The sequence below is a fragment of the Aethalodelphis obliquidens genome, unplaced genomic scaffold, assembly GCF_003676395.1.
Source record: "Aethalodelphis obliquidens isolate GAN/ISIS:26980383/991018 unplaced genomic scaffold, ASM367639v1 scaffold42, whole genome shotgun sequence".
In the NCBI taxonomy this organism is placed as follows: domain Eukaryota; kingdom Metazoa; phylum Chordata; class Mammalia; order Artiodactyla; family Delphinidae; genus Aethalodelphis; species Aethalodelphis obliquidens.
This window is the reverse complement of record NW_020837986.1, coordinates 14,602,545-14,628,907: the sequence shown is the minus strand read 5'-3', so window position 1 is coordinate 14,628,907 and position 26,363 is coordinate 14,602,545. Positions and strand designations below refer to the sequence as shown.

Here is a 26,363-nt window from a genome sequence, read left to right as displayed (position 1 = left end):
GGGTGGAACTTGCCCAGGGGCCCCATGGCTCAGGCCGCCTCTCTTCTTCCTAGGCTTCTCATGTGAATTTATATCCTAGGAATCAAGAAGCCTACAGGATGAAACTGTGCTCCTGTGGCTCTAATTTGAAGGAGAGAGGGAAGGCGCGGCTCTGTCTTGGAGGCAGAATACCTAGGTTCAGGTCTCCTTCTCTTAGGGATGCCTGCCTGTCCCCAGGGGAGGGCCATCCTGGATTGGGGAGCAGCAGACACAAGCTTATCCTGGCCCAAAGGCCACCTCTTGCAGCTGTGCATAGTTGGGTGCTGACCAGGGTGCTGAACCTGTATGGCCCCTTCCTCTTACAGCCTCGCTGAGGGGAGAAAAGGGAGAGAGAGGGAAGGGGATTCTCACATTTTTGTCCCTCAGAGACCAACATGACTGTTTTGGGTAGTGTTTAGTAGGAAAGCCTTGGGCTAGGATTTCTGTGGTCTTTGTGGCATAGGGAAGGTCACTCAACTGCTCTGGACCTGCTTTTTAATATGTTCAATGGGGAGAGTAGCTCCCATCCTACCAAACTCAGAAGGCTGGGGCGAGCATCACTCGCGGTCAGAGCAGAGTCCGAGGCCATTTCTGGGGCCCAGTGAAGCCTCTCAGGAGGTCACCCTTCCAGAGAGGCTTTGTGGGCCTGTTTCTTCCTCTGTGGGATAGGGGTTGGGCTGGGTGTTTTCAGATGCCCCTAACCTGGGTGCTTGGATGCTGTGGCTGTAGGTGGAAGTGCTCAGAAACATGAGATACACTTTGCAAACAGGACTGACTTAGGACTCTTAGACCATCTTGGGAATCATGCAGCATCGTTCCTTTTTCATATAAGACCTGACTTGTTTTCCAGCTTCAGGAGTGGGTTTTGCCCATACTCCTCATCTGGACAAGATGTGAGGTCTAGGTACAGCAGTTTTACTAAAAAGAGCACTGGTTTTAGAACCAGCTGACTCAGGTCCCCATCATGGTTCTGCCACCCCTAAAAGAGCAAACCCAGAACCACTTCAACTAATGCTGCTAACAGTGTTTACTTTGGGAGTAGCCAGGTGTACTACATGAGACAAGGAAAAGCCTAGCACACTGGGGGCACCAGATACAAGCTTGTTTTCTTTGTTGGATAGCAGCCTAAGACAGTCTTATCTACCCATGTGGCTTCAGTAATGATAGCTGGTAGCCACTGAGCTCCTGCTATCTATTTATAAGACACATTATTTGGCTGGACCCTGCAACAATCCTGAAGGTAGACGTGACGCTCATTTTACAGATAAAGCCACATACCAGCAAAGGGAGGGCTGGAAGTCGCACCCACTCCTGCTTGATTCTGAGAGCCCTGCTTGGCTTTGAGCCAATTACTAGACCTTTCCAAACCCTCTTTTTCTGGCCTAGAAAATGGGGATAGTATTTCATTACAGTTGTTATGATTTGAAGATATAATGTATGCTATTTTACAAGGGTACATGCATATTTTAAAACATATATGAAACACATTTGAGTGATATGGGAGAAAAGAATAGAGAGGTTACAGGGGGTAAAACGGAAAAGACTTAAAATGAGGAGGTTCTTGCAAGCGTCAGTCATAGTATGCCATGAATCGAGAAGACTGACTTGATTCTTTTCACCTGATATCCAGGTAAAGGAAAAAGATATAAGGTTTGTACACTAGAGAGTTTCAAACTTTAAAGTGCACACGAATCATCTGGGCAACTTGTTAAAATGCAGATTCTCATTTAATAAGCCTGGGTAGGGCCTGAGATTCCACATTTCTAGCAAGTTTGTAGGTGATACTGTTGGTGCTGCTGGTTTGAGTAGCAAGGATGTAGCCTTCCCTTCTCAGGAATTCTCAAACTGGTCTCGTCACATGAATCACCTGAGGAACTTGTAAAACATGGACTTAAAGGCCCTTGCCTAGTGATTTGGATCCAGGTCTGGGTTGGGGTCCAGGATGTACTGTGTCCTTCAAGCAAGCATCTTAGGAGACTGGTAGGCCTGGGCAAGCTGGAGAAGCATGGCTGTGGTGCTCATCTCTATCAAGGCCCATGTTGTAGACAGAAATGAGAGACTGGCTCATCAGACCTCTGTTCCAAATGTGCCTTCCTGAAGGGACAGGGAGGAAAAGGAAACAAGAACATTTTCCCAGGCTCCCTTGCAGCTATGGTTTGAGAGGTGATTTCGGTTCCAACTATCAGATGCATGCAGTTGAGCCTTGCACTTGGAACTGAGCTGAGAGTGAGGGCAGTCAAGGTGGCAGTATGAGGGGATTTACTTTCGGGCACAGATCTAGGCAGTTGCTGTGAGGCTCTGGAGTTTCCTGATCCCCAGATCAAGGCAATGATGATGTGATCTTGCTGATGTCTGCATCCAAATCTTCTTGTTTAAAAAAGCTGAAGTAGTTTGTCTCCTGCAGCCCTCCCACTGTCTCCTCTCTCAGAACCCGTCATACTCACAACACTCACCTTATGTGGCTACTAGGCAACACGGCCTATCCAATCTCCTCTATTAGACTGCACTATCAGCCTAAGCAGACAGGCCCTGCCACGAGTGAGGTGTTCCAACCTCGTGTCATTGCTGCTCTCTGCACTCTAGGCTCTATCTTTAGTCACCTGGGTCTTGCCACTCCTCTCTGGCCACCACACTCACCGCCTGCCACTTCTACTTGTGACACACCCTCTGGGTCAGGTTCAGGGTCCAGCACAGCTGGAGTGACTTAGTGTGTGCCTTGTGGTATCCCAAGGACAAACAAGAGCTGGGGGCTTGGATGCCTGCCTTTGAATCTCTCTTTTGGTGCAAAACGTCAGTAGTGGTCCATAAGCATGTTAAGTTTTATAAAAGACAAAGGTGAGGATATGCATGTGAGGGGTCTTTCCTCTCCTTGGTGGTGGGACCTGTCTCATTGGAACTGCCCAAAGTAGACAAGATTAGAAGGTGACAGATATTCACTGCTCCACAGATTCTAATTTTTCTTCTGTGAAGAGGCATGGATCAGTAACAGAATGTCACTAATGAGAGTAGAGGGAGGCCATGAAGGAAGCTGGATTCCAAAGAATGAGGTTGTTATGGGGCTTGCTACCCACTTTCTAACTACATGTCAACAGGTACTGACCATCCAGCACAGGAATATAAAATCTGTTTTGAACATAATGCATTCTTAGTCAGGGTCTTGAGACCAATGATTTCACCATGGAGGCTGACAGAAGCTCATGACTAAGTAGATAAATGCAATGCAATGAAAACACAGGCAGCTCTAACAATCAGGAAAGAGACAAGGCAAGGAAGAGAAGGTGGGAAGGTAGGGGCTGCCAGAGATGGTACACGTGGTCTATGGCACTTCACTGAAAGACAAAGATTTAGAACCAGACCTTTATTTTACTTGTAAGCCACTGGATCAACAAAGAAATTTCAAACCAAGCAAAAGTGATGCCATGAATCACGCTAGACCCAGAAAGGTCATGGCAACTTCCCTACAGACAGGACCCTTTCTATATCTCATCCAGCCCTGAAACTTCCCCAAAAGTCAAACCCAAACTCCTCTGTGGCTCACCAGCCGTGGTCATCCCAAGGTGGCTATTACCAAAGCCATAGTCTGCTCCCCAGGGGTGACTGTCTCTGGTCTCTGTTTTGCGTGATCTAGGTCAAAATTCTTTGTTTAAAAAAGCTGCAGTAGTTTCTGTGGAGAAACCAGAACCCTCACACTCTGCTGGTGGGAATGTAAAATGGTGCAGTCACTTTGGGAAACAGTCTGGCAGTTCCTCAAAACAATTAGTTATCATATGATCCGGCAACTCCACTCCTAGGTGATATACCCAAGAGAACCAAAAACATATGACCACACAAAAACTTGTACATAAATGTTCATAGAAGCCTTATTCATAATAGCCAAAAAGCGGGAACCACCTTAACTGTCCATCAGCTGACAAATGGATAAAGAAAATGTGGAATATTATTTAGCCATTAAAAGGAATGAATTACTGATACATGCTACAACATGGATGAACCCTGAAAACATTAAGTGAAAGAAGCCAGACATGAAAGACCACATATTGTGTGATTTCCACGTGTAAGAACTGTCCAAAATAGGCAGATCTTTAGAGACAGAATGTAGACTAGTGGTTAGCTGGGGCTGGGAGGAGGGAATGGGGGGTGACTGTTAATGGGTGGGTTTTCTCTTTGGGGTGATGAAAACGTTCAGGAATCAGATATGGTGATGGATGCACAACACTGTGAATATACTAAAAACACCGAATTGCACACTTTAAAAAACGTGAACTTTATGGGTATGTGAATTATATCTCAATAAAGCTGTATTTTTAAAAAAGAGGAACAGGTTATTAAGTGCTGATATTTATTGCTAAGGCTCCAACCTTTTGGGTTCCACAAAACATATACCTGAACCATTCCCTTTGGCTGCTTGGCTGGAAGGAGGGAAGTGGCCCAGACATACAACACATACCGACAGCCTGACTTGGAAGTTCCTGAAGGCCCCATTCACCTTCCCTCACATAACTAAGACATAGTCTGTGTTCCTCACTGTCCCTGATGCAAGGAGACCCACTCAAAAAACCTGCTGATTCTGCAGGTGGATCACTAAAGTTTCTACTTTCAGAAAACAGAATTATATTTATGGCTATCCTTTCCACTTTTGCTATTAGAAAATCTAAGTGGCAAATTTATTGTTTCAATCTTGTCCTTTCCTTGAATCAGGGTCCTAAAAGTTATCTACCTCTCCCACTTGTCTGATGTTCCTTTAAATGCTTAGTTTTATAATAAAAGATGCTTTTATGAGCAAATTGCCCCAAGTCCTTCTGGTTGAAGGTATGATCCAGTTTCAAAACAAAAACGTTCCACCCATTAGCTGGCTCTTGAGGAAGACGACTATTAATGACTGCATTTGTAGCTCTGCCTGACCTCTGGGTCTTTCTCCAGAGCAGAGCTGTTCTAAAAGCTTCAAGGTGGTCTTTTACTAAATCAGTGCTTGAAATGGGGTCTGCCAGAAATGCCCAGGAAGCCAGCTCATGCGAGTCTCTCCTAGTCCCAGCCTCCATCTTGGATTGCCCCCGGGCACATATGCCTGTTTAGTTTACTCCTAACCCACTCTCAGACACAACAGACAGGCAATTCAGGCTACAGCATATTAGCAGATGCCTCAGGAAGGCTCTGGTGGCCCTCTGCCCACAGATAAATAATACATCCTAATTTAAGGGAAGGAATCCAAGGAGCTGAAAAGTTTAAGGACCCACCTGTGGCTGAAATGCTAGTTAGGGAGTGAAAGTGACTAGTGCCTTGATCTCTTGCCTCTGAGTCTGGTGCTCTAGAGTGCTCTTTCCACTCCAGCACAGGGGTTCATCCCTGACCACATCTGTCAGGCCTCAGGCTGAAAAGACTTCCTGGGTTGTGTCTTGCATCACTAGCTCCTTCATTCACCCCTATCACACACTCCTCCCAACCCACCCCCTGCCACTGGCTTTCAGAGACCAGGCTCCCTGCTTGTCCTGAAGTTCAGCACCACGCTGCTATGCTTGTGTCTGAGCCACAAGAGGGGTGAGAGGCACACAGTTGCGGACTCTGTAGGTAAGTACCACACAAAGCCTTGAACCTTTATTCTTTCCCTTTTGCCCCAGTTCCCAGGGGTCATCAGACATAGAAGCAGACACCAGAATGTTTTAGAGCAAGAAAGGCACACCTCAGATTTCGTAGGTAGACACGATGGCCCTGGGAGGAAGGGACCTGCTTAGGGTCACTCAGTAAGTTAGTGGCAAAAAGAGATTAGCCTTCAGGTCTGTTCTGTTTATTCCTCTGTTCATAGGCTGCCATTGCCCAGGCACAGAGGGACACAGAGGACTGGCTCAGACAAGCAGAACTGGAAGATTTTGCCCTTTTCAGAATGACGCAATCTTTCCACAATCTGCCTGTCCTTGAGAAAGTCATCCTTGTGGCCTACGGGGTTTCCAGTCACTCATTTTCATCCATGAAGCCAGACTGGGACCCATGCTTAGTGGTGTCAGGAGCAAGAGCAATTTATGAAAGGAAGGTGCCTGAGAAGCAAGAACAGGCCCTGGGTAGGAAAAAAGAGTCATTTAGCCCCTCAAACATTCAAACTCTCAAGTCTCATAAATGGAAGGAACTGAGCAGCAAAGAAGAGTGGGATACTGGCAACATGATTTTTGTATTGACATTTGGTTCTTAATAATAACATCCAAAATGTGTTCTGTTCTTACAGTGCTGCAACTGGGACTGCATCGGGTCGAGGGTATATGTTGCCGGAGTCTTCCCTGGGAAGTGGGGAGGAGCTGGTGGTGAGAGACATTGATTTCTCTTTGGGACCTATATGCAGCCAGGTGGACAGCTACAGCGGGTACCTTGGCCCTGGCAGGGGGTGGGGAGGCAATCCCAGCTGGCCTGCAAACACATGGGCAGAGTCCCTTGCCCCCAGCCCACAAGAAAACGGTTGCTGATGGGGCTAGCAGTGGCAGCTCCAGGAGAGTAGAGGGAAGGATGGTATGTTACATTCTTGAGGCCTTCACAGGTACATGTCATCGTAGCCCGGCGGGCGGAGATGGTCTGGGTTAGGTCTGGAATGGAAAGAGGGGCTGGTGAGTTGGGGCGATGGAGAGCCAGCGGCGCACAGGCACACAGGGTCCTGAATGGAGAGAGCCTGCCTCAGAATGATGTGGTGGTTTGTGCAGTTCAAGAGCATGCACTCTAGAGTTGGGTCTGAATTCTTATTCTCCCACCTTGGATAAGTTACTCCACCTTTCAAGGCCTTGATTTCTGCATCTGTGAAATGTGGACAGTAATATCTACCCACAAGTGTTGACATAAGGATCCAGTGAGTTCCTGACACATACAAAAAGTCCATTAAGTGTGAGTAGCAACCCCTCCTCTGAGTCCTCCGTGACGGGAGCTGGGGAAGGGAGGCACTGAGGAATGGGAAGCTCCTGGAAGGCTCCAGGGAGGCATCAGGCAGGTGCCTGGAGGAGGCTCCACTCTCTTGGCAGCAGGGGACAGAGGTAGTGGTGACTCTGCGCCTGGCGTCAGACGCCTTCATCCCTGCAATGCTGAGCTGAGCTGCCATCACGTCCTACTTCTCAGCATACCTGAGTGAATACCTACCCAGGTGGGCTGGTCCCAATGGGTCCAAAGGGGTCAAAGCGTGCTCCTGGGGGCACAGCGCCTGGAGGAAGCCGGTTTGGGAGGCCCGATGATGGGTCAATAAGTGCTCTTGGGAAGCCGGATCTCAGGGGATCCACGATCATGCCACCTCTCCGACACCTGAGGCAAGAAGGAACGATGGGTAAGCAAATGTGGCAAGCAGCTGTTGGAGAAGGAGTGAAGGTGGTGAGAATGGTGAGAACTAAAAATGACTGGGACATCAACGCTGGATGGTTCAAGCAGACACACACGGATGGCTGCCTGAGTGCCAGCAGGAAGTGGGCAAGAGCAACAACACAAAGAGCACACCTTCTCTGGCCATCATGGCCTGTACTTTCAGCTCTACAGGTTCCCTGAACCCACAAAATTGAGGTCCCTGCCATCTCCTGCACCCAAGGGGGACAATTCGATAAAGAACGTGTGCCAGAACTTGTCAAGGTCAATGCAGAACCATCACAAGGCTCTGCAGGCTACTACTTTAGGTCTAAGGACTAATGAATTGAGATAATTCATGATGCTAGCTTTTTTGCTGTTTCCTTAAAGGTCTCAGGGCAATCCATAATTTGGTTGTCCAAGTCTGGCTCTTGACAGCATCTGTCCCTCATTGAATTCCATGGATCCGACCTCATGGCTCAAACTAGGATGAATAAGCTGATGTTCCCCAAACTTTGAAGTCACTGTTCAAGCTTAACTGCAGACTTATATGATTTCCCCATGGTCTAAAGGTGAGACACTCAAGCTGGGGACACTTTGCAGCAGAGGTTAAAATCTAAAAGCATTCAGAGAAGACAGTGCCTAGCTAAGGCTGAAATAACTTTGTTGGGGACTTGACAAGAACCACACCGGAGTCTAATGGGGATCAGAGACTCCCCTTACCAAGTGAGGTGACCTCTGAATAGCCCTGAACTGCCCTCAGGTCTGTAGCCCACTGTGTGCTCTTCAGTCTGCACCTGATAGATCCCCATGGTATCCTTCCATCCAAGGGACAGCTGCTGTCTTCCACCAAAACAAGCAGGGCCAGAAAACAACAGAGGAGCTGCCCACTGGGCTTGCTCAGCCACTCCCCAACACTCAGAGCCCTCCTGCACTGCTCCAGGTACGGCAGAGCAGAGCAGCGGCAATGCTTTCTCAGCCACTCAGCAACAACTGCTTCCTTCACCCCAAAGAAGACTGATGAAAAGCTCTAAAATTAGAAGATGAGCTTGGGCTGAAAGGCCATAAGAGCAAGTCGTGTTGCTGTCACCTCTCCAGCAGTACTCACCCAAAGGGGTCTAGGTCCTCTCCCCCGACAGCAAATGGGCCCAGGGGATCACACCTGAAACAAACAAGGGACAATTACTGAAAGTCCCAGAGCAGCCTGGGCTCCCAGAGGTCCAAACCTGATGCCTTTGGGGACACAAATGTACTCCCAGGCATGGGGGACAGGGGAAGCCCCTGCGTGAGACCAGAACACAAGGGATATTTCAAAGTGATCCTCGGCACAGACTAACACTGAAATTATTACAATGGCAATTACGCGAAAAGAGCTGAACATAAAACTAGAAACATGGAGGATCCCAATAATGTAGAAAGATAAAAATATGAACAGTGGCAACCAGATAAATTTTATTTTCTTCATACCTTTCCCAGGCTCCTAAAGTTTGTACAAAGAACCAAGAACATTTAGATCAGAAAAATACTATTCTAAAACCCCAAACCAAAAGCTCAGATTTAAAAGCTTCGAAGGGTGGAGTGAGATGGGTGCTCATAACCAACTAGAACTGTGCTTCTCAACCTTTTTCTCATTATGGCCCCTGCATGAAATGCTAATATCACAGATACTGCACTGGATAGCCACAAACCATTGTAATTTCTAAGATTTTTTTCACCCCCCAACCAAGAACCAATTTTTGCCCACACTGAGACTGCAGGAGCCAGGAGAATAAATCAGTGTGTGCTTTGTGGAGACCAAGTCTATACTAATATATATATACACGCAAAATATATCTGTCTCTCAAAAGCCTTCTGTATCTTTACATTCTGTGATCTGATACTTTTATGCCTAGGTATCCATCTTAAAAAAATAATACATAATTCAAATGAAAATATCATCATAAAGACTTTAACCAAAGGAACAGGATTGGCTGTAAATGGGGACCAGTTAGGCAGATCATGGTAATGCAGCCATGGAAACAATGTTCTTAGAATGTTTTAAAATGATGTGGAAAAATGTTTATGCTCCAGTGTTAACTGTGGGAGAAAAGGGGATTATCAATAGCCTAGGAAATCAACTATGAAAAATGTGTGTGTGTGTGTGTATAAATAAAACTAGAAAGAAGCATAACTGAAAATATAAACAGTGACAGTTAAACCTGGGAGAAGTTTCTTCTTTATACTTTCCTATTTTTTCTATATAGGATATGGCTATGGATATAATAAAACAAAGAAGATTTGGTATTTGAAAAAGTGTGCTTTGGAATCTGCTTAGAGCCCCAGTGAGCAATACAAACCCGACAGTTCTGGGGCATGGGAGACCTCAGAAAAGCCTGGTAAATAGCAGCTAATCAAAGCTTACAGGTAAGAAGCCATTAATTAAGCAACTAGGAAAATAATCCAAAAGTAGGTGCTTCTCCAGGTAGTTCTACCTTATGAGCTGGAAAGGACACCATGATTTAGATGGACATGGCTTCCAAGGGAAGCAATTTTTCCCGACCTAGGTTATTGTTTCCAAGCCATGGTTCACGGAGCTGGCAGTTCAAACTTTCTGGTGGCCTCCCAACAACTGCCTCACTGGACAGACCAAGTGGTGCAGAGGGCAGCAAGCATTTTACACTTGTCTCCACAAACTGCCCCCTACAGAGCAGCAAGCAGGAGGAGCTTCTAGTGGCTATAAAAATGACTTGGAAAACAGAGCCCTGATGTCTCCTGAAACATGGAGCCATCTCTGTTTTTCTCTCCTAGGCCACAGAGCGTGGGGAGGAAAGAAGAGATAAAGAACAATGGAGGCTAGAAAGGCAGCTGCCAGGCCCACCCCAACAATCTGCTTTCTTGCAATTGTCACGGCATATCCTTTACGCTCACACTCAACAGTCTAACTGCAACACATGCACGCTTCTGTGAGCTCACTATATACACGCCCAGATCCTATTATAAAACAGTCTCAGTACTGGATATGCTGAATGAGGCTCTCGGGATTAAAAAAAAAAAAGAAGCTAATTTTTGTAAATGGTCTCTAGAATCAAGCCCCTAAAACTTCATCTAGTAATCAGCTGAAAGAGAGTGCTGTACACTAAATGCTGTAGGCGCAACTGCCTAGCTGGGCCCACTGGACAGTAAGGCCTAGCTTCAAAACGGGCCCTTTGGGATTGGGGCCCTTTGAAGGCCCTTTGGGATTTGGGGGTGATCCTGACCGCACACAATTCCTCCTTATGTGCTCTCCTCTCCTCTTAGATAAAAACAACACGCCTCTCTTGGGCACACAAATCCTGTTGACGCCATTCTTATGGCTGAGGTGGTCTGGTGAACAGGAAAAACCTCAGGACTCTGGGTGGGGGACTGTCTGGCTGGTTGGCAGGGGTCTGGCTGGTTTGCACCTCAGTCTTCTACGATGGAAAATCTAAGTAGTAACACTCAGAGTCTGCTGTCATGGTGAAACATAGTATTGGACATGAACAGATTTGTTGACAGGAAAGGCCTGGAAGAATGGAATAATAGCAGCTGCCGATACTTACTGACAGCTTGCTCTGTGTCAGGCACCATGCTAAATTTAGTTTTTAAAATTTAATTTTCTGAATAGGTAATGCCTTCACCAGTTTCAAAATTCAAAACAATACACAGATTGAATTCAAAATTCAAAGGATACACAGATCCATAATCTTAGGCTGGATGTGTTTTGGAATTCACAATTTTTCATGTTTCAGAAAGGTCAGATGAATATACCTAACATATTATTGTGTAGTACCCTATAACCAATACCTTAATATTTCTGCAAAATGAATGAGAATTGACACAAAATGAACATATAAGGAGCTTAATGCCACTTCAGTTCAGGTTCTGCTACCAAACAAGGTTTGGCATCAATCTTATGAAAAAAACAAAACAAAACAAAACAAAAAAATCAACAACACCGGGTTTTCAGAGCTCTTCTGATTTCAGAGTTGTAAGATAAGAGATTGTGGACCCCTACAAGTAAAAAAAAATCTCCCTCTTAGCCCTGTCCTCCAGGCTACCCACAGACAACTAATGACATCAGTTTCATGTATGTTCTTCCAAAGATACTCTGCATATATGAGCAAATATGCATTTCCCCTACTTTTTAAACAGACGGATATGCTGAGTTCCTTATAAATATTACCAAACAGATGGATATGCTGAGCTCCTTATAAATATTACCTTATTTTATATTTGCAATAGCCCTCTAAGGAAGTACAATTTTTTTCCTATTTTACAAGTGAGGAAACAGAAGCTCAGAGAAGCAAGTGTTCTTACACAAGGCCAGATGGGTAGTAAGTGGCCAAGAATGAATTCACACTAGGTTTACCCAACTTCAAAAGCCATGACCTTTTAATTGGTGTGTTGAGACCATTTACATTTAATGTGATATGTTTAGATTTAGATCTGCCATTTTACTATTGCTTTTCCAATTGTTCTTTTTCTTTCCTCTATTTTCTCTCTTTTTAATTCAACTTCAGAGTTTTTGACTAGATCTCTTTGTAGTTTTTTCAGTGGTTGCTTGAGGGATTACAATAAACAGATGTAACTTTTCACAGTCTACTGAGAAATAGTATATTACCCTTTCAAGTAGAAGGTAAAAACCTTATCAGCATAAGTAAGTCCTTTCATTCACCTTCCTTGTCTTATATAACATACAATATTGTCATATTATATGACATATATATTATAACTACAATGAATTTGTTCTAATTTTTGCTTTCAATTATAAAACATGTTTTAGAGAATTCAAGAGAACAGTCTATTATGTTTATCTAGATATTTACCATTCTTATTGCTCTTCCTTTATTCCTGATGTTCCAAGTGTCTATCTGGTATCCCTTCCCTTCTGTCTGAAGAACTTTCGTTAGCAATTCCTTCTGAGAAGATCTGTTGACTATGAATTCTCTTCGTATCCTTTTACTAAGAATATCTTAAAATCCTTCAGAAATAAAGATGATGTATTTGCTGGACATAGAATTCTGGGTCTGACAATCCTTTTTTCTCCATACTTTAAGAATGGTGGTCTACTTATTTCTGGTTTCCATGTATTCTGATGAGAAATCCATAATCATTCAAATTCTTATTCCTCTATAAGCAATATGTTTTTTTCTCTAGTTGCTTTCATGACTTTCATTTTTAGCAATTTGATTATGTTTGAGCATGGACTTCTTTGGGTTTATCCTACTTAGGATTTGCTGAGCTTTTTAAATCTGTAGGTTTATGTCTTTTGCCAAATCTGAGAAGTTTTCAGCCATTATCTTCTTCAAATAATTTTTCTGTACTTCACTCTTTCTCCTCTCCTCCTAAGACTTTCATGACCGCAGTGTCAGCTCTTTTATAATTGTCCCACAGGTTCCTGAAACTTTATTTTAAAATATTTTTTCTCTCTATCGTTCAGATGATTTCTACTGATTTATTTCAAGTATTTAATCTCTCCTCTGTTATCTCTATTCTGCTACTGATTCATCCAGTGAAATTATTTTGATTACTGCATTATTACTTTTCAGTTCTAAAATTTCCATTGGGTTCTTTTTTGTACCTTGTTTCTTTGCTGAGATTTTCTATCATTCCATTTGTTTCTAGACTGCCCTCACTTCTCTAAGCATTTTTATAATAGCTGCTTTATATCTGTCACATAATTATTCCAACATTTGCATCACATTGGAATATTGGCATCTGTTGATTGTCTTTTTGTGAGCTGAAATTTTCTTGATTCTTTGTATGCCCAATAATTTTGAACATTTTGTCATGAGGTTTGGGGAGAATCCTGGTATTTTTGTCTTAGCAGGCAATCGACCCAGCTGGGTTTGGGATCCAAGTTCAGGTTTCAATGTCAGTTCTGTTTGGAAAGCCTTTGCAGTGCTATCCAGTTGTGTACCACGTATGTGCTAACCAGTGGTCAGTCTGAGACCTGGCAGTGGGCTATCCTGTAGTTCTGTTCTCAAAGTCTTTGGTGTGCTATTTACAATCAGATCCACTTATGTACAGTTTGCAGGTAAGGCCTGGAGTCCATAAGTTTATGGAGTTGCTTTCTGAACTCTTCCGTTTCTGTGATCTATCTCCTTGATACCTTCCAGTTCCCTGGGGCTCCTCTTTTGGTCCTCTGGCCAGAAAGCTGGGACATTGCTTACCTTGCTCTGCCATGTACTTCCCCTGACAGTGCCTGTGTCCACATGCCTGTATCAAATGGAGGGAGAACAAAGAAAGAAAAAAAAGCAACAGTGGTTCACTTCATACTCTTGACACAAGTCTTATTGGAAAGGAAGGGTCTTCTCCCTCAGTTTTAAGTTTGTGGACTGTCACATGCTGGGGTATAAAACAATGGAGAAAAGGAAGAAGAAACACGGGAGATTTTCCTCATTCTCTCTTGAGCACTAGACCCCATTCCCACTCCTTTAGCCAGAATGGAGGGCTGTCCTGGAGTGCTCTCTTTCCATGCCAATATCTAATTCCTTGTTTTGGGCTTCCTTGAGTTCATACTGGAGGCCAGTATGGTGGTATTTCAACCTCTGGTCTTCTTTCCCAATCTATCTGCTACTACTTTTCAGCATCCTCAAATAATTGCTCCGTGCATTCTATATAGCTGCAGTCAATGGGAAAGTCAGGAAGGAGTGTGCTTATTCCAGAACCAGAGTCTTCCAAACCTAGGCTCTTAACCGGTACAGCACATCAATATAGCTGCTTTCAACACAGCTGCTGGTCTGCACCCACTGGTGATCACCAGGCATGAACGCAAAGCTCTCCATATGCACATCAGAATTCTTTAGGAGTGCCGGCTGTGCTTTCACAGTGCATCCAGCAGCAATTACCTGAAGATTTCTAGACCCTGATCCCTGAGTCAGTTTTCATGGCATTGTTTGAACCACCTAGGCCAGTTCTGTTCAAGTTGTAATGTGCACATGAATCAGTGGGAGAATCTTGCTAAAATGTAGGTTTTAATTCAGAAGATCAGGGATGGGACCTGAGATCCTTCATTTTCTGAAAGCTCCCACATGATCTGGCATTGCTGGTCTGGAGACCACCAATGGCTAGGCTGCATCCCAGCGAGGGTACAAGCTGGGGAATTTTTGTGGTCTGGGTTTATTTGCTTTGTCCTGCCAAGTGTGGAAACTTAGGACTGGGAAAATGGAAATGCTGATAGCTATAGACAACAGTGTGTGCACATAAACAAGGAGAGCACCAGTTATGTGCTCTGAGCAAGCAGGGCACTACACCTTTCCTTTTCCCCACCCCTCGATGAACTCATAGGATAGGATATCCTATGAGTTCAAAGGTGAACTGGGGACTGAGAATGGTTGGAAAATACTACATTTAGGCTAACTGAACAAAGATTTTCAAAAGAGAAAGAAAATATATGCATATACTAAAAAATTATAAGAAAAATGTCACCCATCATCTGACTCTAACACCATGACTATTTTTGCTATTCTTTCCTAGTCTTTTTAGAAGCATATTTTTAGACAATTATAATAAATATAATTTTAGATCTCACTGTTTTCCTCCACTTGTGTCCTATATTTCTCATGTTGTTTGTCTTTGCTATTATCATTTTTAATGGCCAAATAATAGTCACTCAAGTGAAGCAAATTTTTTAAATTTACTTAATTTTCTACTGTAGGTATTGGGGTATTGCTTCTGGTGTGTGTTAACTATAAATAATGCTGTAATGAATAACTTTCATGCTCATATTTTTTTCCAGGTTAGAAATCGATAACTGTTATTCTTTGCCCATCCGACCACTGTATGATGGGAACAGACAACCTATTTCTCTGGTCAAGAGACAGAAAGCAGTTGTACTCAGGAGCTTCAACTGTACCTGATTTAGATGATTTACAAGGTTAGATTTAGGTCCTTTAAGCTGATGAGATTTAGATAAGATTTTAGGCTGAGCTGATACAGTAACGGCAAAAGCCTCCTCAGAACGCTGGGGGAGGGGAAATGTATTTTGCCTTTGGTAGAAATGTCCCCCTCTCAAGATTCCACACCCTTTAATCCCCAGAATCTGTGTGATGAGAAATCACTCCTGCATTTATGTTTTATGGCACAGTTGACCTCAAAAAAGGGGGATTGGGCTTCCCTGGTGGCGCAGTGGTTGAGAGTCCGCCTGCCGATGCAGGGGACATGGGTTCGTGCCCTGGTCCGGGAAGATCCCACATGCCGCGGAGCGGCTAGGCCCGTGAGCCATGGCCGCTGAGCCTGCGCATCCGGAGCCTGTGCTCCACAACGGGAGAGGCCACAACAGTGACAGGCCCCCCGGGGGGGGGGGGTGTTGGAGGGGGTTATCTGGGTGAGCTAATCTAATCATATGGATCTTTAAAAGCAGAGAACTTTCTCTAGCTGGTGGCAGAAGTAAAGGTGGAAGGGAAGATTTGAAGCATGAGAGGAACCTGACACACTGCTGTTGGCTTTAAATATGGAGGCAGCCACGTGAGAAGAAATGCAAGAGGTTTAAGGAGGTGAGAGAGAGGCCTCCAGCCAATAGCCAGCGAGGAATGGGGTAACAAGAAACTGAATTTGGGTTCAGTTAGCTTACAAATGTTATGTGGATGATGCCTTTCTAAATAATTTGAAAGAAAAAGACTAACTCCAGCAGTGAAAAGGATGTGGAAATGACACCAAAATATAGGGGGAATGCGAATTAATACTACTGTTTAGGGAGGCAACTGGGCAATACGTATCAAAATCTTTAAAAAGAGGCTTAGTCCTTAATATATTAGTTCTACTGTCAGGAATGCATGCTAAGGAAATATTCAGATGTGTTCTAAGTTGCACGAAAAGTATGTTCCCTGAAGCATTACCTATGGTAGCCCCAAATTAGAAATGACTTGGGCTAAAAAAAAAAAAAAAACTCCTTGCATCATCCTTGCTTTTTCTTCCCATCATCAGGCCAACCCATAAGCAAGTCCTGTATAGTATACTTCCAAATATATCCCAGATCATCTACATATCTGCCACCACCTACCACCTACCACCTACCATCATTATTTCTTGCCTGGATGCCTGTGTCAGCCCCTTATCTGGTCTTTCTGTTTCTACTCTTGTCCCTCTCTAATCCATTCTCTACAAAGGAGCCAGAAGAATTTAAAAAAAAAAAAAAAAGGGTAAATAATATCAAGTCCCTCTCTTGCTAAATACACCTAGTGGCTTCCCTGCTCCTGACAATGACCCAGGCTCTACACAAACTGTCCTTTGCTTACCCCTACAGTGTCATCTCCCATCACTCTTCTGCACCATGCTCCAACCATACTAGCTTTCTCTTTGTTCTTGGAATAATCCAAGCCAAGACAGTTTCTTTTGAAGCAACTGCTGATATAGGTGCCAAAAGGAGAAAATATCCCTTTGAATCCCACACCAATGTTTGAGCTGTGTTTCTCTGGGCAAGTTGATTAACCTCTCTGTATCTCAGTTTTCTTTTCTATAAAATGGGGATAACACTAGCACCTATCTCTCATTCTCTTGTTAATGAAGGTTAAAAGAGATTATACTTTATACTTAACGTAATAGCTCAGCACACAGTAAAGGCTCAATAAATATTACCTATGTTAGTTGCCAGAATCTAAGTGGGATCCCTTAAAAAAAAAAAAAAAGTCAATGGTTAAAGGGGTCCCAAATGGATCACTTGCTAACCAAAACATTTTGATGGCTTCCATTACCCCAGGATCAAACCCAGCTCCTTAGCACATAAGGCCCCTTGTGATGTGGCCCCCATGTTTACCTATTCTCCCTTCACATGCCAGCACAAGTAATATATAACCCCCTGATCCCTCTCCTGCCTACAAACACACACACACACACACACACACACACACACACACACACACGATGATAAGATGATTTCATAGCCCCATTTGTACCCACTGTTCCCTTGGCCACAAATGCCAATTACTCCCAATACTACAGATTTTTTTATTAGTCCTTTAAAATTTAGTTCATCATGCATTATCTCAGTGAAGCCCTTCCTTCTATATCCTATCTCAACTCAGTCCTTCATAATAATCAACCTTTTCTGAGCAGAAGACCTCAGACATACTTCTTTCACGATTTTAAAAAGAGTTAACGGTCTGGAATAAAAGGGGCAATCAGCCCTAATAGACTGTGAACTCCTTGAAAGTTAGGTCCATACCTCATCATGTATTCCCAGTGCCTAGCACAGTATCTGACACATAATTGACACTTAGACCCACTTGGGGCTAAGAAATTGTGTAAAGGATAAAAGCAAAGGTTTCAGAGTTTGACCCAAGTTCAAATTCTGGCTTCACCATTTAACAGCTGTCTGACCTAGGGCAAATCATGAAATCTCTAAGCCTTAGTTTTCTCCCCTGTAAAATACAGACAATAGTATCTATTTCTCAGGGTTGTTATAAGGATTAAATGAGAATGTTTATAAAAGCTTAGCACCTGGTATACAATAAAGAGTTTAATAAGCAGTATCCAATATTCTATTATTATAACACAACTTCTGCTCCTTAATGGTTGTGGTCAAGTTACTTACACATGAACCTCAGTTTCATGTAAACTGTAAAAGGGGGATAGCCCTTACTGATCTCATGGGGTTGAGAGGATTAAATAAAAGCATGAGGATGAAATGACTAGTATGTTGTCTGCAATAGTTGGCATTCAATAAAAAGTAGCCATATTAAATATTACTGAACTAGCTTTGCCATCCATGGGAAAAAGATCAAAGGGATAAAGATTTCGTCCATTCTAAGGAAAAGAATGAGGGCAACTATTATTGTTTCACAAGTAATGAAAAATGAAAATTATTAAGGTGGCATAGGAAGAGGATGATTCTTTTCAAAATTTGGTGCTAGATCAAAGCTAAAATATGAATCTATCTCACAACACATAAAAATTAATTTCAAACGGATTATCTTAATATAAAAGGTGAAACAACAAAGCTTCTAGAAAATATGAGAAATTCTACATGACCTTGGGGTAGGGCAAAAATTTCTCTAACAGATCAAAAAAGCATCACATATAAAGGGAAAGTATTGATAAGCCAAACTACATAAAATGTTAAGAATGTTTTAATTTAAAAAACACCATTAACAGAGTGAAAAGACAAACTACAAGAGGGAAAAAAAAAAAGATTCAAAATGTGGTCCATGGACCCCTGGGGGGTTCCTGAGACTCTCATTTCAGGGGGGGTCCATGAGGTCAAAACTATTTCATCTTAGAAGCTATCTGCTTTTTCACCGTGTTGATATTTGCACTGATGGTGCAAAAGCAATGGTGGGTAAAACAGTTGATGACTTAGCATGAATCAAAGCAGAAGCATTCAACTAGCAGTCACTGTAACCTCCCTCACCAGCCACTCCCACTCCCACCCCCATCCAGTTTTCCTTCAGAATGTCCTTAAAGAATCGTTAAAAATTACCAAGTATTCTAAACTCTCAATCTTTGAGTACACCTCTTTTTAATAGTCTGTGTGATGAAATGGGAAATATGCATAAAGTACTTCTGTGCATGTAGAAATACAACGGTTGTCTCAAAGAGAAGTACTCGTGCAGTTGTTTAAGTTGCTAGCTGAAGTAGCCGTTTTTTTCATGGAAAACCATTTTTATACAAAACAATGACAGACAAACAAAACATGGTTATTCAGACTGGGCTACACAGTTGATACTTTCTTGAAAACCATGTGAACCTGTTACTGCAAGGAAAATAACTGACAGTATAGGTTGCCAATGATAAAATTCAAGCTTTCAAGTGAAAATTAGCAATTTGGAAATTTGTATTCACCACTAGCTTGACGGCTCTCCCATACTGATGCTGATGAGATCAGTAATATTGATGAATCTGATTTTTAAAATATTGTGTAATAAATGTGTCAACGTTTAGCGAATCTGCACATCTCAGTGGACCAAATAACCAATTCATGATCTCCCAATAGCATGCACTGGTAAAAGATCCATTAAAAGGGCATGATAGAGCAATGGATTTTAATGTAATAATGTACAAAAAGTTCACTGATATAGATTCAGATTCTACATTGCAACTAACCCTTTGTGAAAATTAATAAAGGGAAACTAACTAAAATGGAATCAAGAGGCCAGAAGGGAGAGCAGAGCCTTCATGCACGAATCACTTGACATCAACACAGACCCCAGAAGGAAAAGAGTACCTTACATCTCCCACAGGAAGTGCTGCTACCTTACTACTGCCGGGAAGAGGAAGAAAGATTTTCTCCTTATCCGGCAACAGCTCAGCCAATGAAAGAATCTCACAACTCAGCCAATGAAAAGCCATTATACTGCAAACTCCCAGTTTTCTCCAATGGACTTTAGGTTTATAACAGCCCCTCCCAACTTCCCCTTATTCTCTATAAAAGAACTCCTTTGCTTTACCAGACTTGCATGTGGTGAACTACAGCTGCATGCCCCAAACTGTAATTCTTTGCTGCTCCTGGATAAACCTGTTTTGTTTGTAATAACTGGCTATTTTATTGTTTTACCTTAACACCTTAAAGAAACTATCACTTATAAAGTTTTGGTGTAATGCAAAGAATATCCACAATTACTACTACTCTCTTTTCCAACAACCTATGTTAAGGCTTAAACAAAAACATTACCACCTACAGACTAAATGCAGAAGCAGAAATGAGAATCTAGCTGTCTTCTATGCCAGTATTAAAGATATCTGCAACAATGAAAACAATGTCACTCTTCTCATTAAGTTTTTGATTTGGAAAATAGTTATTTTCACAAAATTTGTTATTTAGGTTAACACACAACAGGTTTATTATTATGTTTAAATGAATGAATAAATGTATATTTAAATTTAAAATTTAATTTTTTAATTAAAAATTTCAGCTATAATTTATAATATGGTAAATATTGATAGATGCAACTCAAACAAACAAGAGCTCTTTGGGGGTCCTAAATAATTTGGGGGAATGCAAAAGAGTTCCTGAGACAAAAAAGCTTGAGATCTGCCAGCACAGAAAATATAACTCCAGGAAACAAAAGAAAAAATTTAAATACAGATGTTCACAGTGTACTGTTTAAAATGAAAAATTGGACATTCTTGAAATTCCCTGTGGAGGTTAGGCAAACTACAGCATATATTAGTAGAATAAAATATCAGATACTAAAAAATATATGTTAAAGGAACATATGTATATGTACAACTGATTCACTTTGTTATAAAGCAGAAACTAACACACCATTGTAAAGCAATTATACTCCAATAAAGATGTAAAAAAAAATTATCAGGCGGACAAAGAAGCAGACAATATGACATGATTATAATAATAATAAATATATATATATATATATATATGTTTACCACCTTAGTAAACAAAATACAAAATTTTAAAAAGAAAATGTGGAGGACTTCTGGAAAGATGGCGGAAGAGTAAGACGCGGAGATCACCTTCCTCCCCACACATACACCAGAAATACATCTACACGTGGAACAACTCCTACAGAACACCTACTGAACTCTGGCAGAAGACCTCAGACCTCCCAAAAGGCAAGAAACCCCCCACGTACCTGGTTAGGGCAAAAGAAAAAAAAAAACAGAGACAAAAGGATAGGGACGGGTCCTGCACCAGCGGGAGGGAGCTGTGAAGGAGGAAAAGTGTCCACACACTAGGAAGCCCCTTCGCGGGCGGAGACTGCGGGTGGCGTAGTGGGGGAGCTTCGGGGCCGCGGAGGAGAGCACAGCAACAGGGGTGCGGAGGGCAAAGCAGAGAGATTCCTGCACAGAGGATCAGGACCGAACGGCACTCCGCCGGGGCGGGCGGGGCTGGGAGCTGAGGCTCCGGCCTCAGTCGGAGCGCTGGGAGAGGACTGGGGTTGGCGGTGTGAACACAGCCTGCAGGGCGTTAGTGCACCGCGGCTAGCCGGGAGGGAGTCCGGGGAAAAGTCTGGACCTGCCGAAGAGGCAAGAGACTTTTTCTTCCCTCTTTATTTCCTGGTGCGCAAGGAGAGGGGATTAAGAACGCTGCTTAAAGGAGCTCCAGAGACAGGCGCGAGCCACGGCTAAAAGTGCGGACCCCAGAGACAGACATGAGACACTAAGGCCACTGCTGCCGCCACCAAGAAGCCTGTGTGCGAACACAGGTCACTATCCACACCCCCCTTCCGGGGAGCCTGTACAGCCAGCCACTGCCAGGGTCCCGGGATCCAGGGACAACTCCCCCGGGAGAACGCACGGGCGCGCCTCAGGCTGGTGCAACGTCATGCTGGCCTCTGCCGCCGCAGACCCGCCCCGCACTCCGTGACCCTCCCTACCCCCCCGGCCTGAGTGAGCCAGATCCTCCGAATCAGCGGCTCCTTTAACCCCGTCCTGTCTCAGCAAAGAACAGACGCCCTCCGGGGACCTACACGCACAGGCGGGGCCCAATCCAAAGCTGAGCCCCTGGGAGCTGTGAGAACAAAGAAGAGAAAGGGAAATCTCTCCCAGCAGCCTCAGAAGCAGCGGATTAAAGCTCCACAATCAACTTGATGTACCCTGCATCTGTGGAATACCTGAATAGACAACGAATCATCCCAAATTAAGGAGCTGTGTGGATGAAAGGCTCTTGGTGCTGCAGCCAGGAGTTAGTGCTGTGCCTCTGAGGTGGGAGAGCCAACTTCAGGACACTGGTCCACAAGAGGCCTCCCAGCTGCACATAATATCAAACGGCGAAAATCTCCCAGAGATCTCCATCTCAACGCCAGCACCTAGCTTCACTCAACGACCAGCAAGCAACAGTGCTGGACACCCTACGCCAAACAACTAGCAAGACAGGAACACAACCCCACCCATTAGCAGAGAGGCTGCCCCAAATCATAATAAGTCTACAGACACCCCAAAACACACCACCAGACGTGGACCTGCCCACCAGAAAGACAAGATCAAGCCTCATCCACCAGAACACAGGCACTAGTACCCTCCACCAGGAGGCCTACACAACCCACTGAACCAACCTTAGCCACTGGGGACAGACACTAAAAACAACAGGAACTAGGAACCTTCAGCCTGCAAAAAGGAGACCCCAAACACGGTAAGATAAGCAAAATGAAAAGACAGAAAAACACACAGCAGATGAAGGAGCAAGATAAAAACCCACCAGACCTAACAAATGAAGAGGAAATAGGCAGTCTACCTGAAAAAGAATTCAGAATAATGATAGTAAAGATGATTCAAAATCTTGGAAATAGAATAGACAAAATGCAAGAAACATTTAACAAGGACCTAGAAGAACTAAAGATGAAACAAACAATGATGAACAACACAATAAATGAAATGAAAAATACTCTAGATGGGATCAATAGCAGAATAACTGAGGCAGAAGAACGGATAAGTGACCTGGAAGATAAAACAGTGGAAATAACTACTGCAGAGCAGAATAAAGAAAAAAGAATGAAAAGAACTGAGGACAGTCTCAGAGACCTCTGGGACAACATTAAATGCACCAACATTCGAATTATAGGGGTTCCAGAAGAAGAAGAGAAAAAGAAAGGGACTGAGAAAATATTTGAAGAGATTATAGTTGAAAACTTCCCTAATATGGGAAAGGAAATAGTTAATCAAGTCCAGGAAGCACAGAGAGTCCCATACAGGATAAATCCAAGGAGAAATATGCCAAGACACATACTAATCAAACTGTCAAAAATTAAATACAAATAAAGCATATTAAAAGCAGCAAGGGAAAAACAACAAATAACACACAAGGGAATCCCCATAAGGTTAACAGCCGATCTTTCAGCAGAAACTCTGCAAGCCAGAAGGGAGTGGCAGGACATATTGAAAGTGATGAAGGAGAAAAACCTGCAACCAAGATTACTCTACCCAGCAAGGATCTCATTCAGATCTGATAGAGAAATTAAAACCTTTACAGACAAGCAAAAGCTGAGAGAGTTCAGCACCACCAAACCAGCTCTACAACAACTGCTAAAGGAACTTCTCTAGGGAAGAAACACAAAAGAAGGAAAAGACCTACAATAACGAACCCAAAACAATGAAGAAAATGGGAATGGGAACATACATATCGATAATTACCTTAAATGTAAATGGACTAAATACTCCCACCAAAAGACACAGATTGGCTGAATGGATACAAAAACAAGACGCATATAATTTGCTGTCTACAAGAGACCCACTTCAGACCTAGAGACACATACAGACTGAAAGTAAGGGGATGGAAAAAGATATTTCATGCAAATGGAAACCAAAAGAAAGCTGGAGTAGCAATTCTCATATCAGACAAAATAGACTTTAAAATAAAGACTATTAGAAGAGACAAAGAAGGCCACTACATAATGATCAAGGGATCGATCCAAGAAGAAGATATAACAATTGTAAATATTTATGCACCCAACATAGGAGCACCTCAATACATAAGGCAAATACTAACAGCCATAAAAGGGGAAATCGACAGTAACACATTCATAGTAGGGGACTTTAACACCTTACTTTCACCAATGGACAGATCATCCAAAATGAAAATAAATAAGGAAACACAAGCTTTAAATGATACATTAAACAAGATGGACTTAATTGATATTTATAGGACATTCCATCCAAAAACAACAGAATACGCATTTTTCTCAAGTGCTCATGGAACATTCTCCAGGATAGATCATATCTTGGGTCACAAATCAAGCCTTGGTAAATTTAAGAAAATTGAAATTGTATCAAGTATCTTTTCCGACCACAACGCTATGAGACTAGATATCAATTACAGGAAAAGATCTGTAAAAAATACAAACACATGGAGGCTAAACAATACACTACTTAATAACGAAGTGATCACTGAAGAAATCAAAGAGGAAATCAAAAACTACCTAGAAACAAATGACAATGAAGACACGACGACTCAAAATCTATGGGATGCAGCAAAAGCAGTTCTAAGAGGGAAGTTTATAGCAATACAATCCTACCTTAAGAAACAGGAAACATCTCGAATAAACAACCTAAACTTGCACCTAAAGCAATTAGAGAAAGAAGAACAAAAAAACCCCGAAGTTAGCAGAAGGAAAGAAATCATAAAAATCAGATCAGAAATAAATGAAAAAGAAATGAAGGAAACAAGAGCAAAGATCAATAAAACTAAAAGCTGGTTCTTTGAAAGGATAAACAAAATTTATAAACCATTAGCCAGACTCATCAAGAAAAAAAGGGAGAAGACTCAAATCAATAGAATTAGAAATGAAAAAGGAGAAGTAACAACTGACACTGCAGAAATACAAAAGATCATGAGAGATTACTACAAGCAACTCTATGCCAATAAAATGGACAGCCTGTATGAAATGGACAAATTCTTAGAAAGGTATAACCTCCCAAGACTGAGCCAGGAAGAAATAGAAAATATGAACAGACCAATCACAAGCACTGAAATTGAAACTGTGATTAAAAATCTTCCAACAAGCAAAAGCCCAGGACCAGATGGCTTCACAGGCGAATTCTATCAAACATTTAGAGATGAGGTAACACCTATCCTTCTCAAACTCTTCCAAAATATAGCAGAGGGAGGAACACTCCCCAACTCATTCTACGAAGCCACCATCACCCTGATACCAAAACCAGACAAGGATGTCACAAAGAAAGAAAACTACAGGCCAATATCACTGATGAACATAGATGCAAAAGTCCTCAACAAAATACTAGCAAACAGAATCCAACAGCACATTAAACGGATCATACACCATGATCAAGTGGGGTTTATTCCAGGAATGCAAGGATTCTTCAATATACGCAAATCAATCAACGTGATACACCATATTAACAAATTGAAGGAGAAAAACCATATGATCATCTCAATAGATGCAGAGAAAGCTTTTGACAAAATTCAACACCCATTTATGATAAAAAAAACCCTGCAGAAAGTAGGCATAGAGGGAACTTTCCTCAACATAATAAAGGCCATATATGACAAACCCACAGCCAACATCGTCCTCAATGGTGAAAAACTGAAAGCATTTCCACTAAGATCAGGAAAAAGACAAGGTTGCCCACTCTCACCACTCTTATTCAACATAGTTTTGGAAGTTTTAGCCACAGCAATTAGAGAAGAAAAGGAAATAAAAGGAATCCAAATCGGAAAAGAAGAAGTAAAGCTGTCACTCTTTGCAGATGACATGATACTATACATAGAGAATCCTAAAGATGCTACCAGAAAACTACTAGAGCTAATCAATGAATTTGGTAAAGTAGCAGGATACAAAATTAATGCACAGAAATCTCTGGCATTCCTATACACTAAGGATGAAAAATCTGAAAGTGAAATCAAGAAAACACTCCCATTTACCACTGCAACAAAAAGAATAAAATATCTAGGAAGAAACCTACCTAAGGAGACAAAAGACCTGTATGCAGAAAATTATAAGACACTGATGAAAGAAATTAAAGATGATACAAATAGATGGAGAGATATACCATGTTCTTGGATTGGAAGAATCAACATTGTGAAAATGACTCTACTAGCCAAAGCAATCTACAGATTCAATGCAATCCCTATCAAACTACCACTGGCATTTTTCACAGAACTAGAACAAAAAATTTCACAATTTGTATGGAAACACAAAAGACCCTGAATAGCCAAAGCAATCTTGAGAATAAAAAACGGAGCTGGAGGAATCAGGCTTCCTGACTTCAGACTATACTACAAAGCTACAGTAATCAAGACAGTATGGTACTGGCACAAAAACAGAAATATAGATCAATGGAACAGGATAGAAAGCCCAGAGATAAACCCACGCACGTATGGTCACCTTATCTTTGATAAAGGAGGCAAGAATGTACAGTGGAGAAAGGACAGCCTCTTCAATAAGTGGTGCTGGGAAAACTGGACAGCTATATGTAAAAGTATGAGATTAGATCACTCCCTAACACCATACACAAAAATAAGCTCAAAATGGATTAAAGACCTAAATGTAAGGCCAGACACTATAATACTCTTAGAGGAAATATAGGCAGAACACTCTATGACATAAATCACAGCAAGGTCCTTTTTTGACCCACCTCCTAGAGAAATGGAAATAAAAACAAAAATAAACAAATGGGACCTAATGAAACTTAAA

The 26,363-nt window shown here is 42.4% G+C and overlaps 1 protein-coding gene across 2 annotated transcripts in view; it reads right to left on the bottom strand.

The window, feature by feature from the left end:
* Positions 1–5,588: 5,588 nt before the first annotated feature.
* PSMF1 (proteasome inhibitor subunit 1) overlaps positions 5,589–26,363 on the bottom strand; it is a 52,877-nt gene continuing 32,102 nt past the window's right edge. The window contains exons 5-7 of one of the 2 annotated variants that reach the window (XM_027078678.1): positions 8,426–8,479; positions 7,126–7,284; positions 5,589–6,584 (exon numbers count right to left, since the gene is read on the bottom strand). In XM_027078678.1, the coding sequence (XP_026934479.1) occupies positions 6,533–6,584; positions 7,126–7,284; positions 8,426–8,479 (265 nt within the window). In that variant the 3' untranslated portion in view covers positions 5,589–6,532. Of the gene's footprint in view, positions 6,585–7,125; positions 7,285–8,425; positions 8,480–11,498; positions 13,534–26,363 lie in introns of those variants that run through there. The other variant, XM_027078679.1, reaches the window with a different exon arrangement.